The following is an 18,208-nucleotide window of genomic DNA, read 5'->3' as shown; positions in this document are numbered from 1 at the left end:
AGGGGCCAGAGATGTTGCTACACATCTGGCAAAGCCCAGGGCAGCCCTTCATGACAAAGAATTATCTGGCAGAAAGTGTCATAGTGTTGGGGCTGAGAAACCACGATTATAATATTGAATGTAATCATGAGGCAGGTATCTTTATAACCCTCATTTTGTAGATGAGGTGATTATAGTTTAAAGTAATTAACTTGTAAAGGGTTACAAGGCTGGGATTGAAATCCAGAGAGCCTGACACTAAAAGCCATACTCTTATTCACAAACTCATTCCCACTTAACAGATCTTAGCAGCATTCCAAACTTCAGCAAGAATTAGATATATCCTTGCAATGCTGATTAGGTACAGGACCTAATAGGTACAACAGTTAAACCTCAACATTTATGTCCATAGTAGGGTTTTTCTATCACAAATTAATGAAGTGAAAGTCCCAAACAAGAGGAGAAATTACTGAAATGTTGATAAGTGAACATTAACTCTATTCAAATTTCAAGTATGTTGTACCCTTTGCTTTCAGAGAGATGGGAAACTTGCAGTGAAAAGTGTTAATGAGACTTGAAAGTTACCTTCAAGAAGTTATGCATATTTCAAAAGAAATAAAAGTCATTATGCATTCTCCCTAAAGAGGATACAATCTCAAACTGTCAAAACCCTAAACTCTTCTACATATATTACATATAAATGCCATCTTTAAAAACCTCTTTCCATTTTTTCTCCTAAATTAGCTTAGTGGTCCATGGTATTTACAGTACCTTGGTCTGGCCTGTGAATAATGTGACAGGTAATTTTTCCACTTCTTTTTGCCTGTAGTTAGGTTTGACTGAAGATACGGAAAACAACTTTTATGACTTAGGTGGTAAAAATAAATGTTCTGAAGGCGTACAGAGCTAGGTTCTGGACAGCCAGCATAAAATATTGCATACTGAATTTATATCTGCCAATAAATAATTTAAAAAATGAGGGCATTTTATACTAATGTACACTAAAATATTTTCTTAAAACAAATTGATAATGTTAGTAATAATCTCAATGTGCCTGTCATGTTACTGGAGAGCAGGCCACTAAACCTCAAAAAAGTATTCTGCTCGGTTGTGCTCCAAAGACGAATAGCAATTAACATTCAAAAATGGGCAGCATTGATTTCAAGGATTAATTCTTTATGGTAAAGAGAATGTTAACATTCAGAGAATGTCACAGTGATAATAACCTATTCCTATCTTTACAATGGATAAGGACACGCCTTCTGCAAGAGCCTATGGTTGCAAACAACAGGAGAATTCTCTGGAAGATAGTATAATTTAGCTGTGTTTAGTTTAAAATGATCATAATTAAATCTAAACTATTATAAGCAAACCACCATCTGGAACCATAGCAAATCAAGATTCTATTTTCTATGATGACCAATCTGGAAAAGCTTATACAGACTTCGACTTTGCAATATTGTATAGTAACGTGATTAGATAATCATACAGACCAATGAACCCAGCTAGCTGTAACATAAACAAATGTACAGGGTGGTACTTTGAAATACTTCAGTATTTTTCAGGGCCTCCTGACCCAAACTGTTCAAGTGATGGCAAAGAACAGGATTGAAATTTGATATCAAACGTTCTGAATCTATATAAAAAGATGTTAAAAGGGGGATGGAAGGAATGGGAAAGTTAAACATTGTGTATTTATTTGGCAAGATTAAATGAAAACTTTCAGGAATAGAAGAATAACATAGTCAAGGAAGAACCTACAACCAATTTCCTTAAACAAATTGTCTCCAGTCTGTATTAAGGTGATATATTACTGTTTGTTTAGGGGTTAGATTGTGTCTCCTAAAAAGATGTTGAATTCTTAACCCCCAGTGCCTTTGAATGTGACATTATGGGGAAATAAGGTTTTTGCAGATGATCGGGCTAAGATGAAGTCATTAGGTGAGCTCTACTCCAAAACAACAGTGTCCTTATTAAAAGGGAAAATTTGGATACAAAGACAGAGATAGGGAGAATGTCATGTGAAGACTGAAATTATGCTTCCACAAGCCAAAGAATGCCAAAGGTTTCTGGCAAACCACACAATCTAGGAGAAAGACAAAGAACTCATTCTCCTTCATCGCCCTCAGAAGGAACCAACTCTTCATATTGATACCTCCGTCTTGACTTCTAGCCTCCAGAATGGTCAGATAATAACTGTTGTTTAAGCCACCCAGTTGGTGGTTCTTTGTTATGGCAGCGCCAAGAAACCTATACCGTTTAACTAGGGATAAGTAAATTTTACTGCACTATTTTGTGGTTCTACAGCTTGGGTACAAATGCAGTATGCAGAGATGGCTGGGACAAAACCTGTGGCCTGAACTGGCGCTTATGCTAGTAGGAGGAAAAAAACAATACAAGTAACTTCAAGTCATTACCCTGTTAGATGTCATGACATTGATAGACACAATAGTAGTACTGAAGGGAAAGGTTAACTATGGTTTACTGGAAACTGTGAAGATTGAAAGCCAGGAAAAGGAAGGGAAAAAGGGCATAATCAAAGCAGCTTCTTAAGAAATTAGTCTTCAAGCAGTGTTCAGAATGAAGTGGAAGGGGAAAGTCTACCAAAATAGGAGATCCAAGTCCAGATGAGAGGGCATGAGTAATGGTTGGCCTGAATCAGGAAGCAAATGTTAGAGACTGAATGAATAATTGCAATGAGATACGTTGTAAGAAAAATAAACTCACCTCAGCAATGGAGTGACTGGCAAAACTGGAGTTAGAAGAATTGATTGGGATATGAAGAAGAAAAGAGTCAACAATAATTTCAAGAATTAGAATTCAGGTGGATGCAATGATGGCTATGTTCTAGGTAGGTGGTGCTACCAGAAGTCTGGATTCCATAATTAAAAGGATGTTATTATAAATAGATACTTTTTACATAAACTCTACCACTAGCCAACCCATGGATGATTCCAGGGACTGACCCTAAATATTACTATGGAAGAACAGAACTCATAGTGCTACCTGTCACTTAGATTTCCAGAGAGGCACAGGGATTTGTTCACTTGTAAGACCTGCTCTCTGCTAAAATTTCTATCTCACTGATTTATCATCTGACAACTACAGTCTCAGATTTTATTTTTCCTCCATGGTACCCTTGGGATTTACTTTCCCTATGGTGTGTGCACCTGCTTTCATAAAGTGTCCAGGTATCTATAGTAACTGTTAAGATTTTTTAAATATATGTAAATTCTAAGAAAATAAAAATCATAAATGAATCACTCTGTTTTCCATGGCTTAGATATCCTTACTGTCTACAGAAATCACTTGGCACTGAGTCTTAGCTTCCTTTCATTGTGAGTTATTTGTTTATGCTCATGCCTGGATGCTCTAAATATATTACAAATCCCTTTAGCACCATGGATTGTATCATAGCTTTATCTGTTCTTAATGCATAGCATAGTGTTTTGCACATAGTTTGTGCTCAATTAAACTTAATTGATGATGATGCTTAATATTTTTAAGGAAGAGAAAGTTAAAATTCTCTCCTGTTACCATAATATATTCATTCCTTTCCATTATTTCCCCTCTCTGGAATATTTTTCACAAACATAGATCTAACAGATGTTTTTTAGAAAACTTCCAGGCCCGTGAGTCTAGCATTTCTTTTAGCATCAGAGTTAACTCTTCTGTTTAAAATAAGCTAAATTCCATTCTTCATTTTCAGAATAATGTTTCATACTATTTTTGAAAACATAGCTAGAACCCAATAACAAAACATATAAAATAGAGATATCATGGATAGCATGAAGATTCAGGAATCTATCCCTTCTATATTCACACTAACCCCCACCCACCCACCTATCCACGATGAAGTGTCATTTTTCCTATGGCACCTCCTGAAAAATGACATTAGGGAATGATAGAGTGCAGTGTGGTATGAGTCTATTTTTCTGCTGCCTCACAGGTTAATCATAGTGTAGTAACAGAACAAGCTATTCTGAAGGGGTGGCATGCCCACTAGACAGACACATTAATCATGCCCTGGGCTTCTTAACAATCTGCACTGCACCCACCCATCCCTAAGCACACACATACACCTTTTGTTCAGCATTAGAAGCAAACAACTATAATGTTAAAGTTATGACCTCTGAATGATTAAATGCTGATTTATGTACACTTTTAACTCCAATTCCTTCATTATCCCCTCTCTCCTGCCCTCTTGGGAACTACTATGACCTTGTTGAAGGCATTCTATATACTGCTTCCTTGCAGTAATTTGAAACATATATTGGGACTTCCATTAGGCAATCTCTAATACCTGTCCACCTGGTTATCATTCAATTTATATTTTTCAGCTCAATACTTCAAATACTTGAAACTTTCTTGAAGTTCAGCCTTCAAGATCCATATCTTGGTAAACTTGACACAGACTCATTATGAATATCATTCTGGTACTAATAATTAAATAAATTACAAATTTATAATTCTTAGGGTAGATCCTCCAGTTAACATTTTTGCCTTATTATTTCTGCTTTTATATCCAGGAGATTTTGTTATCTTGATCTACGTCAACATGCTAATTTTCAAATGCAGACTCTGTGTTGAATATCCTTACAAAATATTTAAATAAGTAAAATAATATTGTTAATATAAGAGAAAATCAAGTAAAACAACAGGATGCCCATTTTACCTATTAGATTGATAACTTTTTTTTTAATGAACACTGTTATCAAACATGAGATTACAGACCACTCTGAATTTCTGCCAGAAAGAAAGTAGGGAATGTTGCTTAAGAATTTATTCAGAAGTAATTCAGTTTTCTTTATTGTATTGGTAGCCATAGGCTTTTTGGTTATATTTTGAAATAAGAACCTGCTACATACCATGACATAAATAAATATGCCAGAAAGCAAAATGTGCCACCATTCAGGAAGTTTTTTTTTTTTTCCCCAAACACGTTAAGGGGCTTAAAATATTCATACTTCTTCCCAAACTATATATCTAGAAATTTATCCCAGAACTAAAGGAACAATATCAAGTATAAAAAATGTTCCACAACAGATTACCTATAATAATAAAACAGTGCAGACAAATTAAATATCTAATAAGTTATGATCTAATCTAATAAATTAATATTTAAAAGTTATATGCCAGTTATGATACCATTGTACTATGGACAACTATATTTTAAAACAATATGGAAACTACACTAATATCTTAAATGGCAACATGTAAACACAGTATGATCAAAATTTGACTACAGATAGGAAGGAAGGAGGGAAGAAAGGAAGAGAAGGAAGGTTATAAACACATAGTAGCTATGATCAAAATATTAATTGAAAAACCATCCATTCATTCATCCATTCATTTAATAAATGAAAAACTACTGGTAATTATGTTCCAAACAAAGAGTAAATCTGTTTTGCTTTCTGGCATATTTATTTATGTCATGGTATGTAACAGGGTTCTCATTGCAAAATATAACCAAAAAGCCTATGGCTACGAATACAATAAAGAAAACTGAATTACTTCTGAATAAATTATTAACCAACATGCCCTAATTTATTTCTAGTTTTCTGACCTGTGTTAGTTTAGAACTCACATATCTCAGATTAAAATTGAAACACAAATTCTAATAATCCTCTGTCAAAAAATATCCAAAGATGCTTCTTTCCTCACATATTTTGGTATGCATATTCAAACCATTTGGGGCTCACACAGTTTCACAAACTTTTCATAGTAGTGCGAGGTCATAATCCTTAAAGTGGAGTAGATGGCAAGGAGAGTTAGTATATGAAGATTATCCAGAGTTTGTTCAAGGTTCTTTCATGCATTCCTTTTCTTAGAAAGTTTATGGAAATGAACACTTGCTTTAAAACACATGTCCAAGACGCTATATCTGTTACATTGAAGAGCCTTCATTTTGACAACTTCTTACTTCTTTTATGTCTCTTTAAATGTGAAATACTAGAGCATATTTCCAACCATATCCTAGAATTGATTTACTGTCTTCAGTACGTGAAGTTTCAAGGTCACAGACATTGAATAGCCACACCTTTTAGAACCTGGTTAGGCAATACCCAGATGATAGTGCCAATGATCCTATAATAATTGGTTCAGGTCTCAAATTTTCTCAGCAACAAAATCTTAGGCATTTGAGCAGATTTACTCAAGAATACTTACCTTTCCTACACTAAGACTTCCATAGTTTGGTATACTTAAAGTTCAGGTGCTAGGGTTTCATTATTTTTTGTTTCTAAGGTATCTGATCTTAAATCAACACAGACAGATGTATCTGCTCAGAGTCCATGACTCCTTTCTAGATCAAATATGTTGCCATGAGTTCTAAAATTCCAGAACCCCCTACTTGAATATAGCCTCATATCTGCTTCCCATGATTGAACAGCCCTCTTTTTTGAGGTCCATCAACTCCAGAGAAGACTGTGCCTCCAAAGTGCAACCCCAGGCCCATGGAGAGGTGAGGAGCAGCTGATTATGGTGTTAAGGATGAAAAAATACAGACTGAGGTGTCTATACCCGTGTACACAAGGCCCCTCACAGTATGGGACAGAGTTGAGGATTAGGCAGTATGAAAAGGGTAGGTCAGGGGTCCAGGGTCAGGGACTGGGGATCATTCTTACTCCTTCATCGCATTTTGGCATAGGATTCTCAGAAGTCTGAGAACATTAAATTCAACCCTAACTTCCTGATAAGTTTAAACAGGTGTTTGACAGTTTTTTTTTTAAGTTTGATTTATAACATTTAAAGATTTAATATTCAGCCATATGGTATAATGAATGGCCTCCATTTGTACTATTGCTATGTTCTAAAATGTTAGGGGATAGCTGGGCTGTGGCTTCACCTGTGAGCAATTTCAAGACATGAAGTCAGTTGAAATAGACTAAATTTCAGATGCAACTAAAAACAAACATTGAAAATAGAATGGGGGAGAGAAGGGAGTGGAGGCAAAAAACTATACTGAAAAGGCAAGGGATGAAAAAAGTAAAAGATATGAAGACGATATGTGTAGGAAAAGAGGAAAGAAGCAGAGGAAAGAGGAAAGAGAGAAGAAAACTGAGAAAAGAAATGAGAGAAAGAACACAACATATAGAATAGGGGTTTCGAAGAGAGCAGCTATAGATAGAAGCAACCTACTGGGAGTAGAGGAATTAAGTCTTCTCTGACTCTTCTTACCTCCTTCGGGCAACTTACTCAATATCTAGCAGTGTCTGCTTCCTTTTACTACAGAGGGATCGATTACGCTGCCTTGAGTTTAATGAGCAGTATTGCTTTAAAGGTCAATGAGCGCTTTTATTCAATCAGTCCATCAGAGAAATTCTGGGCCAAGCACATCTGCGAACCCACCGCTCCTAGGACTATCCTCTCACCAAGGAACCCTCTGATCCTAGTTTGACCCCTTTGATTGTCGAAAACCACCCCTGAACCGGTGGAAGTCTGCAAACTAATAATAGCTAAGGGAACTTCCCTTCCTAATCTGGACCATGTGACCAGTACACAGAGAACTACTTTGAATTTAACCTCAATATTTTACCATAAGCAATGTCCTAACCTGATTTTATTATTTCTAAGACTAGGTCTCAGCAATATTAATACAACCTTTATTTTTAAATCAACTTCCATATATGTATACATGAATGATAAACTCAAACTTATCTCTAAACGTGGAGTATATATAACATTTCTAATGATCTGATAAGAATTATCAAAAATAAAAAATATAAATTGACAAGATACTAATTTAGAGAACTGAAAATGACCTTGTACATAAAGTCACAATTTATTTTTTCCTACTCTTGCCTACTTATCAGTACTACACAAACATTACACTATTTAGACTTAAAATGTTCTTTGCCGATAAGAGAAAATTGGGTTGGAATAATTTCAAGGCTAAAGCTATTGACAAGAGACTGGAGAAATAAAAATACTGATAAATACTTTGTTTTCCTTCAGAATTCCCTCCACTCACTTAAAATCACAAGGACAGAAGCCTCATGAAAGGAGACTGAAGGCAACTGCAGCTATCCAGAAACTATTAGAAAAGCCAGAACTTTCATGCGGAACCAGTAGCAATCTTTATGAGCAAGTGGCCTTGGCTTAAATCCATTTTTTTCAACCCATTTATGAGATTTCAAGGCCACTGTTGTGTCTTTCTTTGTGGTTTTCATAGAAACATTTGCTTTTTAAAAGAGCTAACAGAACTATAAGCTTCTGTGTGAAACATGAAAAGCTATGATGAAGATGTTGAAGACTTGCAATTCCAGATGCAAATAAAACAGTAGGAAAAAGTTGTGGAGATGAGGGGCTGGACAAGGAAGTTCGTTCTCAGTCATAGTTATCATCCAGAGCCGTATGAGATGCCATTTTCTTCTGGGGTATATAGTCAGGAGCAATCAGTACTAAATGATTCTTAACATTTTAATTATTCATTTAAAATACTCATCTAAATTAGTCCCCCAAAATGGCTTTAGATGTCAAAATATTCACCTTATAAAAATGTGTCATTAGCATTGAAAATAGAAGAGACAAAGCTGTTTATCTCCTCATCTTCCAAAATTAACTTGGAAATAAAATTATAAGACTCGTTTTATTTGGTAAAAGGACATATAAATTACTATAAAGAAACATTAATATCAGTTTTGTCATTATGTATGAAATATGGCCTCATTTTTAATTCAGTTAAGAAATATTGATCGGAAGATGGCGGCGTGAGTAGAGCAGCGGAAATCTCTTCCCAAAACCACATATATCTATGAAAATATAACAAAGACAACTCTTCCTAGAATAAAGACCAGAGGACACAGGACAATATCCAGACCACATCCGCACCTGAGAGAACCCAGCGCCTCGCGAAGGGGGTAAGATACAAGCCCCCGCCTGGCGGGAGCCGAGCGCCCATCCCCCCAACTTCCAGCGGGAGAAGAGCAGGCAGAGCGGGAGGGAGATGGAGCCCAGGGCTGCCGAACACCCAGCCCCCGCCATCCGGGCCAGAGTGCAGGGCGCTCGATACTAGGAAAACAGGGCAGCAAGAACAGTGAGCGGGCACCGGGGGCCAGGCGCGGGAGGACATAAGAAAAGCGAGTGACCAATATTTTTTTTTTTTTGCTGTTTTGTTTTCGCGAGTGCTTTTTGGAAGTCTTAAAGGGGCAGGGTGGGACACTTAATCCAGAGGTAGGGAATCTGGGGATCTCTGGGCACCCTAAACCCTGGGCTGCAGGGAGCAGGGAGGCCCCTTACGGAGATAAATAGCCTCCAGGCCGCTCCCCCTCCAATGTGACTCAACCACTTTGGAGCAGCTGCCCGAGCCAGGCCACGCCCACAGCAACAGTGGAGATAAACTCCATAGCAGCCGGGCACGAAGCAGAAGCCCTGTCTGCACACAGCTGCCCAGCACAAGCCACTAGAGGTCGGTGTTCTCCCAGGAGAGTAGGGCCACAAACCAACAAGAAGGGAAGTTCTTCTAACCGTCACTTGTCCCAGCTCTGCAAACTATTCCTCTCACCATGGAAAGACAAAATTACAGGCAAACCAAGATAACAGAGACTCCAGAGAAGGAGACAGACCTAACCAGTCTTCCTGACAAAGAATTCAAAATAAAAATCATAAACATGCTGACGGAGATGCAGAGAAATATGCAAGAGCAATGGGATGAAGTCTGGAGGGAGATCACAGATGCCAGGAAGGAGATTACAGAAATGAAACAAACTCTGGAAGGGTTTATAAGCAGAATGGATAGGATGTAAGAGGCCATTGATGGAATTGAAACCAGAGAACAGGAACGCATAGAAGCTGACATAGAGAGAGATAAAAGGATCTCCAGGAATGAAACAATATTAAGAGAACTGTGTGACCAATCCAAAAGGAACAATATCTGTATTATAGGGGTACCAGAAGAAGAAGAGAGAGGAAAAGGGATGGAAAGTATCTTAGAAGAAATAATTGCTGAAAACTTCCCCAAACTGGGGGAGGAAATAATTGAACAGACCACGGAAATACACAGAAACCCCAACAGAAAGGATCCAAGAAGGACAACACCAAGACACATAATAATTAAAATGGCAAAGATCAAGGACAATGAAAGAGTTTTAAAGGCAGCTAGAGAGAAAAAGGTAACCTATAAAGGAAAACCCAACAGGCTAACATCAGACTTCTCGACAGAAACCCTACAGGCCAGAAGAGAATGGCATGACATATTTAATACAATGAAACAGAAGGGCCTTGAACCAAGGATACTGTATCCAGCATGACTCATCTGTGGAATATAAGAACAAAGGAAAAATTGAAGGAACAAAACAGCAGCAGAATCACAGAACTCAAGAATGGACTAACAGGTACCAAAGGGAAAGGGACTGGGGAGGATGGGTGGGTAGGAAGGGATAAGGGGGGGGAGAAGTAGGGGGGTATTAAGATTAGCATGCATGGGGGGGTGGGAGGAAAGGGAGGGCTGTACAACACAGAGAAGGCAAGTAGTGATTCTACAACATTTTGCTATGCTGATGGACAGTGACTGTAAAGGGGTTTATAGGGGGGACCTGGTATAGGGGAGAGCCTAGTAAACATAATATTCGTCATGTAAGTAGATTAGTGATACCAAAAAAAAAAAGGCAGTTCCTGTGTGGTAACCTCCAATGCGTTCTACACAAGGGTATAAAGGGAATATAAAAGTGTAGGCAAAGGGTCTGTTTGTGTTTATACAGAGGATCAAAGCCTAATTGGGCTACCCCGAAAATGAACTAAGATACGATATGAAAAAGAACTTCCAACATCAGCACTCTCGGGAAGACTCATGACAGAAGATGATCATCAAAAATCCCCAACAAAGATCCACGCACTGCTACAGCTGTAGATGCACTCATCCCACCAGTTCCTGGACTTGCCATGGGAATGAAGAAGGAGATATCTAAGCTGGCCTGTGCATACAGTAAAACAACAAATTTGACTGGATCTATACTGTTGGAACTCATCCAAGAATTAGGAGAAGTGCAAATTGTAGCGCTCCAAAATCTTACAAATACAGACTATTTACTGTTAAAAGAACATAAGGGATGTGAACAGTCCCCAGGAATGGGTTGTTTTAATTTGTCTGATTTCTCTCAGACTGTTCAAGTTCAGTTGGACAATATCCACCATATCATAGATAAGTTTTCACAAATGCCTAAGGTGCCTAACTGGTTTTCTTGGTTTCACTGGAGATGGCTGGTAATTACAGGTATGCTTTGGTTATGTAACTATACTCCTATTATGTTATTGTGTGTGCACAATTTAAGTAGTAGCTTAAAACCTATACATGCTGAAGTTACTCTACAAGAAGATATGTCAAAGAAATAATCAATCTTCCCATGTTTTCTTCTGCCTGCTACTTCTATAGCTTTTCTTCTTCCTACCTAATTACAACCCTTAAATAGAATTCGTGCCTCTTATAGAATTTACCGAGTATCATAACTCCTCCAAGTGGTAAAGATACCTGAAGACAAATGCTGGGCATAGAAGCCACAGGGCATAAATATGCAAAGAAATAAAAAGCTAACCATTTCAAACAATAAGGCTTCTCTCTCACTTACCAACTTTACATTTCCCTGTATGGCCCCGGAAGATGACTGGTTAGCCAGAGACGGGTAAGATTCCTCAAGGGAGGAACAACCTAAGACAGGCACAGTCGCAGGGGGGTCATCAGGTGAGAAATTGGGGATCAACAGAGGTGAGGCTTAGACCCTCACCCCCCCTGTTCTGAGAGAAATCTTCTGCATACGTGGATGTTTTATTGCCCTTGTCTAGCTTGGATTAACACATAGTCTACAGGCACACACCTGATCATCTACATTTGCTCTCTTACAACACTAAATTATGTTTTCTACCTTTATCTTGTATCTACCTACCACTTCAGCATTTTATTAAAAATAATAATAATAAAGAGAGAAATGTGGTATTCACATATAAATCAAGTATAAAAATCAAATGAATATTCATATTTGAACTGACTGTTTATAGTTCATAATGCATGAGCAAAACAGAAAGTTTCTGTGATGACTGCCCTTGTACTGTTCACCATGTAACTTATTCACTATGTAAGAATTTGTTCTCCATGTAAGAACTTGTTTGTTATGCCTCAGAATATTGGAAACTGATGAAAATTAGGCTTGGGGTGGATTAATGATTGTGCATTGAGCATTGACTCCCCTATACAGAATTTTATTGTTGTTAACAACCATTTGATCAATAAATATGAGAGATGCCCTCACAAAAAAAAAAAAAGTACACACTTCCAATTGTAAAATAAATAAGTAACCGGCATGTAATGTATAGCATAAGGAATATAGTCAAAATATTGTAACAACTTGGTATGGTGATAGCTGGTACCTAGAATTATCATGTATATAAATGTTGAATCACTATGTTGTACACCTGAAACTAATGTAATTTAATACTGTGTGTCAACTACCCTTCAATAAAAAATAATTATCTAAAAAAAAAAAAAAGAAATATTATCCACTTAAAGCTATTGCTTAACTTTGAGAATCATCAAATTAATTGTTTAGAACCTTTGGAGAAGAAACTAGGAAAAATAAGAATTAAGCACCATAGCATTACACTGTACTGTGGATGAATGAGAGATGGAAAGCATTTTAGAACTACTTCATTTTATGTAGAAAACCTTGAAAAACATCTTAAGACCAGGGAAAGAGCCCATACACCAGGAACTAGATTAGGTTTGAAATCTGATTCTAACACTTAATAGATATGTGATTGGCCAAGTTACTTGGCTGCTTTGTGTCTCAGTGTCATCTTTAGTAAAAGTTTCATCTTTAATACTAGTACTTTCCTCATAAGTACTAGTTATAAGAATTAAATTAAATGAATTAACATGTTTAAAGGACTTTGAATACAATGACTGTTACAAATACTCTATGAACAGTTATTAAATACAATGTTCCTTGATACTACCCTGCCTCTGTTACTTTAATCTACATTAAACACCCTTTTAGACAGTATAACATGTCCCACTGGTTGGCAGGTTAATTATTTAGAAACTGGTTCAAATAGATAATCAGAGAAAGACAGAGAGACAGAGAGTTAAGGAAATAGGTTGTAAAGAAAAAGAAAGAAAGAGAAAGGAAAAAAAGGAAAGGGAAGGGGAGAGGAGGGAAGGAGGAAGAATATGTAAAATACCACATGTTAATTTAAAACCTGTGAGTGCATGTTTATTGCCAATATTTTGATGACCATTTCTCTGAACATTGACCTGTTGGATAACATTCTATTATTTCTTTCTTGTCCTAATCATTATCTACATTTCCAGTTACCTATTATTCTTTAAATAATAATATTATTAAAGATATTTGTGAAGTAAACCAAGGGTATAATGCATCAAGATTACTTTCCTCTAATCTTTACCTGGTCCACTATACATCAATTCTTTATGCATAATTCACCTTTTAAGGGTATTATCACTCTGGGTTTCTTAGAAGTAATTTCTCTTTTCCTAGCCATGATTCACAAGTTTATGTAGCAACTTAATTACTTGGTTATCAATAAAAATGCAAAGGGCATATATAGATCCTGGGAATATAGCTGACTCTGGGCAAGCATACTACTAAACCTGAAGGGATAATTATGAAAAGTACAGAACAAATCTTACTATGATGAGTTTCCAGGAGACTTGAGCATTGATCATTGTGTTTTAAGGAATAGAAATTGTCAATGAATCCCACAAGTTGGTTAAGTAGAAGTCAGTTAAGAGATTCTGCTGTACTTTCTTTATTTGGTTGTTCTTATGTCAGAGTCCCAATCTAGAGTGTGAGCATTTTGAGAGATGTTTAATTCATCTTCGTATTTCTGACATAGGGCTTGATTACAGCAAGTGCTTAATAAGTGCTGGCGAAATAAACGAATGAGTTTGAATTAGCAATGAATAAATCTCATTGGAATCACTTATATTCTTAACTTAAAGATTGCCAAATTTATAACACTATCTATTATTACCCCCACCTGTATGATTGAAATAGTAAAAAATTTCACTGTAATACAAGTTACCTCATAAAAGGGATAATCATAAGATGATCCCTGAAAATAGCATTCAAGTTAAAATATAGAGCATACAATGTACATTTTGATCCAGTGATGATAGGCTTTTGGAATAAAGGTTCCTATTTAGAATTCCAAGCAAGGACAACTGCTAGGGGAAATCTATCCTCCTTGCAGCCATTTCAAAATATTAGGCAATTTGAAGTATGATCTTTTGAATTATCCATTTGAGTCTTAAGAGTTTTTCCATTCTTTGTTTTTTCCGTATCTGTCTCATATTTCAATTTCTTGTGTTTACTCCTCAGGCTCTTGGAAGCGTACGGAGCTTTAATAGCACTCCCTCTGTGACAGGCATTTCATATACTGTACAATCAAAGCTTCTCAAGTCTGCTCTGTAACTGTTGATTTGTTGATTGGGGTTTAACCTTCTCTTCTAAAGGAAGGTTTCTAAGAAGTGGAATTCTTTGTAGAGTCACAGTTTATGAGAATGTTATATTCCCTACTTCATGCTGCTTGTCAGGTGAATAGGATGGCAGTGCCCAAAAATGGCCAGAAAAGACACACAGAGGTCTATACAGAATCACAGCTCAAACCCTTGAAAAAGATCAAAGTTGAACACCTTGTCAGATAGTATAAAGAATGAAGTAGACTAGTCTAATAACCAAGGCCATTTCCCCAAATCAATAAATCTCCAAGTGTGGTCCAAATACCTTCCAAGGTCCTGAGATCAAAATCATTTTCATAATAATAGTGACATTACATGCCTTCATATTTTCATTTCCACTCTACATTCACAAGTGTACAAGGGACAGAAAATTCATTAATATGGTTTCAGATTCCACACTGAAACTAACCTTCATGTTTCAGTGCAGCACCGAAGAAAAATATACTATGGGAAAAGACTATTTGATCAGATTTTCTTCATATGCTTCAACCAAAACAACATAAAACAGTAGAATAAACACAGAAACAGATATGAGAACCCAGCTATCCCATATTAAGTCACATTAAAGAGATCTGTAAACATGTAAAATAATACCACTATTCTAATTTATAGTTTCTTATCTTGGAAAATAAAATTATCTTTCCTAAAAATAACTTACTTACATTAATTTGTAACAAGTTTATTGTTGATATTAAAAGTGAATTAGTAAATAAATATGTATTTTTCTTAATATGATTAAATATTTGCATATACTAGTCACATAAACAAATACTCTCTTCTTTGGAGTTCTCAATACTTTTAGATGGTGAATGTGTTTTTAGAGCAAAATGTTTGAGAACCTCTGCCCTAAATGAACCAAGTCTCACTGGAAAATAAAATACCATATATTGTGATTGACACTGGAAGTTATTTTTTCCTAAAATAAGTTACAAAGAAAAATAATTACTAAAAAGAACACTCTTAAAGAACCTCTTTTTTGTCCTGTTCCCAAGTGGCACAATTTGAAATAGAAAAGGTAAAATCTTATTTCTAAGTGATATTACATAAAGTTTCATAGGTATAAGTATGTAACAGATTCTACTAGATACAAAAACATTAGAACAATTTATGCATAGTTCCACATAACTGTTTGGCTCCTTAAGTCAAGAGCTTTTAGTTGACTGTTATTATCTGTTAACATAACAATGACAATGCCTAACTCCTAAACCGAAAACTTTAGGAAAGAACTATTTTTAAGTAAGATTAAATATTTTTTGGGTAAGTAGAATAAAACATGAAGAACCAACATGTAAACTCTGAGTTACTTTACTCCAAAATTTGTATGTGTATTATAGTTTATATCTGTGCAAATTTTTTCATCACATTAAAGTTTACATATACATACACTCATACAAACACACACACACACACACACACACACACACACACATTCATGCAGCTGTGTATCAGTTTAAAAATCAAAGTTTATATCAAAGTCATCTAACTTAAAAAAATAAATAACTTTCAAAACACCTATGCTACTTGCTTTTCAGTCATTGGATTACTAATAATATTGAAACAATTATGCAAAAAACTCCTGCTTCATAAAAGCTTTAGTGCCCCTTTTTCTCATTATCGTTTAAATGTTAAATGCTCCATTATGGAGGTAAATTGGGTTTAAAATAGGAATGTTTCAAGCAGAGGAGCAAAAAATGTAAGGTTAAACAGAGTGAGGAACCAGAGCTTGTTTGTGGGTGGAAAGCTTACTAGGGCATGGATTGATCTTTTGATATACTAAGAAAGCCAGACCCTCTGACATGCCCCCATAGAGAGAAAATATACTGACCTGGAACAAAAATTATGTGAAACAGCTGTTAAGTGACAGAAGAAATGTGCATTGGACCACCAGCCTGTCATAAATATTGCACTCTTAATCAGAAAGCATCTGTCTTTTCATTTCCTTTTCAGCTGTCTCTGCATTGTATTTAATCTGCACAGACTGCTTCTCCTAACAGGTGCAACAATGTTTATAAACTGAAAACCTTATTTAAATGAAGCTTAGGACTAGAGACATTTCAATTAACAGGGCAATATCTTATGAGAAGAAATAATTCTAACATTTGACAAATCCATAGATTTCTCTGCATTTGTGACATTTAATTACTGGGAAATTAGAGTGTAGATGCCAAGAAAAGCTAGAGAAGAAAGTTGTTTCAAACAATCTTATGCAATATATTAGTATCCAGAGAAATTATGGGGAAAAGTTATTGGTGGGAATGTGGATAACATTAAATATTAGGGATAGATAAAAAAATATCATGTTACACCAAAAAATAATATTTGAATAATAATGTCTCAAATGTCCATTAAAAGTGGTACTTATGACACTAGATTATTTCCCTACTGTTAATATTTTGGTATGTGGATAAAACGAGAGTTCCTGTTGCCAGGATTCTCACCTAGCTGTGGTTGACTAGCTCACTGCACACCTGTGGGCACTACATGGCTGTTGGTTGACTCTATAAAAAGAGCTCCATGCAGTGCTCTGGGCATGACACAGTGACAGGGCTGCAAGGCTGCAGGAGAGCAGAGCAGAGGCTGGAGTGGTGGCAGCGCTGCGGACAGCAGCCCAGAGTATGGCTGTGTGGGACGGCTGTGCAGAGAAGCCCAGAGGACAGCTGTGCAGACAGAGGGGCCCTGAAGCAGAGACCAGCTTGCTGCATGCAGACTTGCTCTGAGTGAATGGGATTCTAGTGACTGACCTGCCACCTGGAAATAAAGTTGGGTATAAACCTTTCACGCCAAGAACGTTTTGCTGTCATTTTCTTTGGTCACACTGAATCCATAGTGAACTTGCCCAGGGCAGAATCCCATTGGCAAGACAGGTATTATCATTATTCAGTTGTTGAAATTAAACTTGACAAATCCATAATCTTGCTGTATTTAAAAAAAACTGGCAGAGATGATAAGGTTTGCATTATAATCACCCAAATAAATTTTAAATAGATAATTTATTTTTAAAAATGAGTATTATAAGATTAGCTCATTTAAAACACATACATAATTTTTAAAATGAAAGAGACTATAGAATTATCCAGTTCACTCTTTCATCCAGAGTTCAGAGGTAATGAACTCAACTTTCCTACGGGGAACAGGCAGGTAATACAGGTAACACAAGTCTGGTGATAGATGTGGCCCAAAGGTTGTTGTTGGAAAAATATTTCTTCTTAACTGATCCTCATCAAATCCTATCTCTTTAGCCTTAGAAGATTGTTTCCCTTAATAATTTCCAAGTTCTTCCCTTGCACTAATGTGTTCTTATCTAAAAGTTTAGAAATTCTCTTACTAATATGTTGAATTTATAATTAGACAATAATAATTATAATGATAGCTATGGTTGATGGAGGCCTTAATATACACTCAGTGTTAGCTTAAGCCTTTGTATGCATAGTCTCACTTAATCCTTAACATGGTTTATGAAGTAGATTCCATACCTTCTTGAACCATCTGTAAAATAATTCTGAAAGTGTTCAATCATTTGTCTAGTATCAGAGTCAGTAGTCAAGTATAATCCCATTCTTTAGGCTACACTATATTATCTCTCCAAATTCTTGACTTGAAACTCAACCAAGATAAATTAGACATTAATTAGATAAAAAGTAAAAGCTATTTTTCAATGTGTTAACAAGACAGGTGTTGGATAAGCTGAGATGAGGGGATGAAAAAAGATTTATTAAAAGATATCAAGCATGAAAATAAAAAATGAGTTATTTTCTTAAT

The 18,208-nt window shown here is 36.1% G+C and overlaps 1 protein-coding gene across 6 annotated transcripts in view; it reads right to left on the bottom strand.

The window, feature by feature from the left end:
- Positions 1–18,208, bottom strand: part of NAALADL2 (N-acetylated alpha-linked acidic dipeptidase like 2) — a 1,368,824-nt gene that overhangs the window by 214,924 nt on the left and 1,135,692 nt on the right. Inside the window, exon 11 of one of the 6 annotated variants that reach the window (XM_036926729.2) lies at positions 13,512–13,854. The exons of the other annotated variants lie outside the window; for them this stretch is intronic. Coding sequence (XP_036782624.1) covers positions 13,738–13,854 — 117 coding nt within the window. The 3' untranslated portion in view covers positions 13,512–13,737. Of the gene's footprint in view, positions 1–13,511; positions 13,855–18,208 lie in introns of those variants that run through there. 6 annotated transcript variants of the gene reach the window in all.

The sequence above is a fragment of the Manis pentadactyla genome, chromosome 1 (assembly GCF_030020395.1).
Source record: "Manis pentadactyla isolate mManPen7 chromosome 1, mManPen7.hap1, whole genome shotgun sequence".
Classification (NCBI taxonomy): domain Eukaryota; kingdom Metazoa; phylum Chordata; class Mammalia; order Pholidota; family Manidae; genus Manis; species Manis pentadactyla.
Note: the sequence above shows the minus strand (reverse complement) of the source record. Positions and strands in the feature narration are given on the sequence as shown.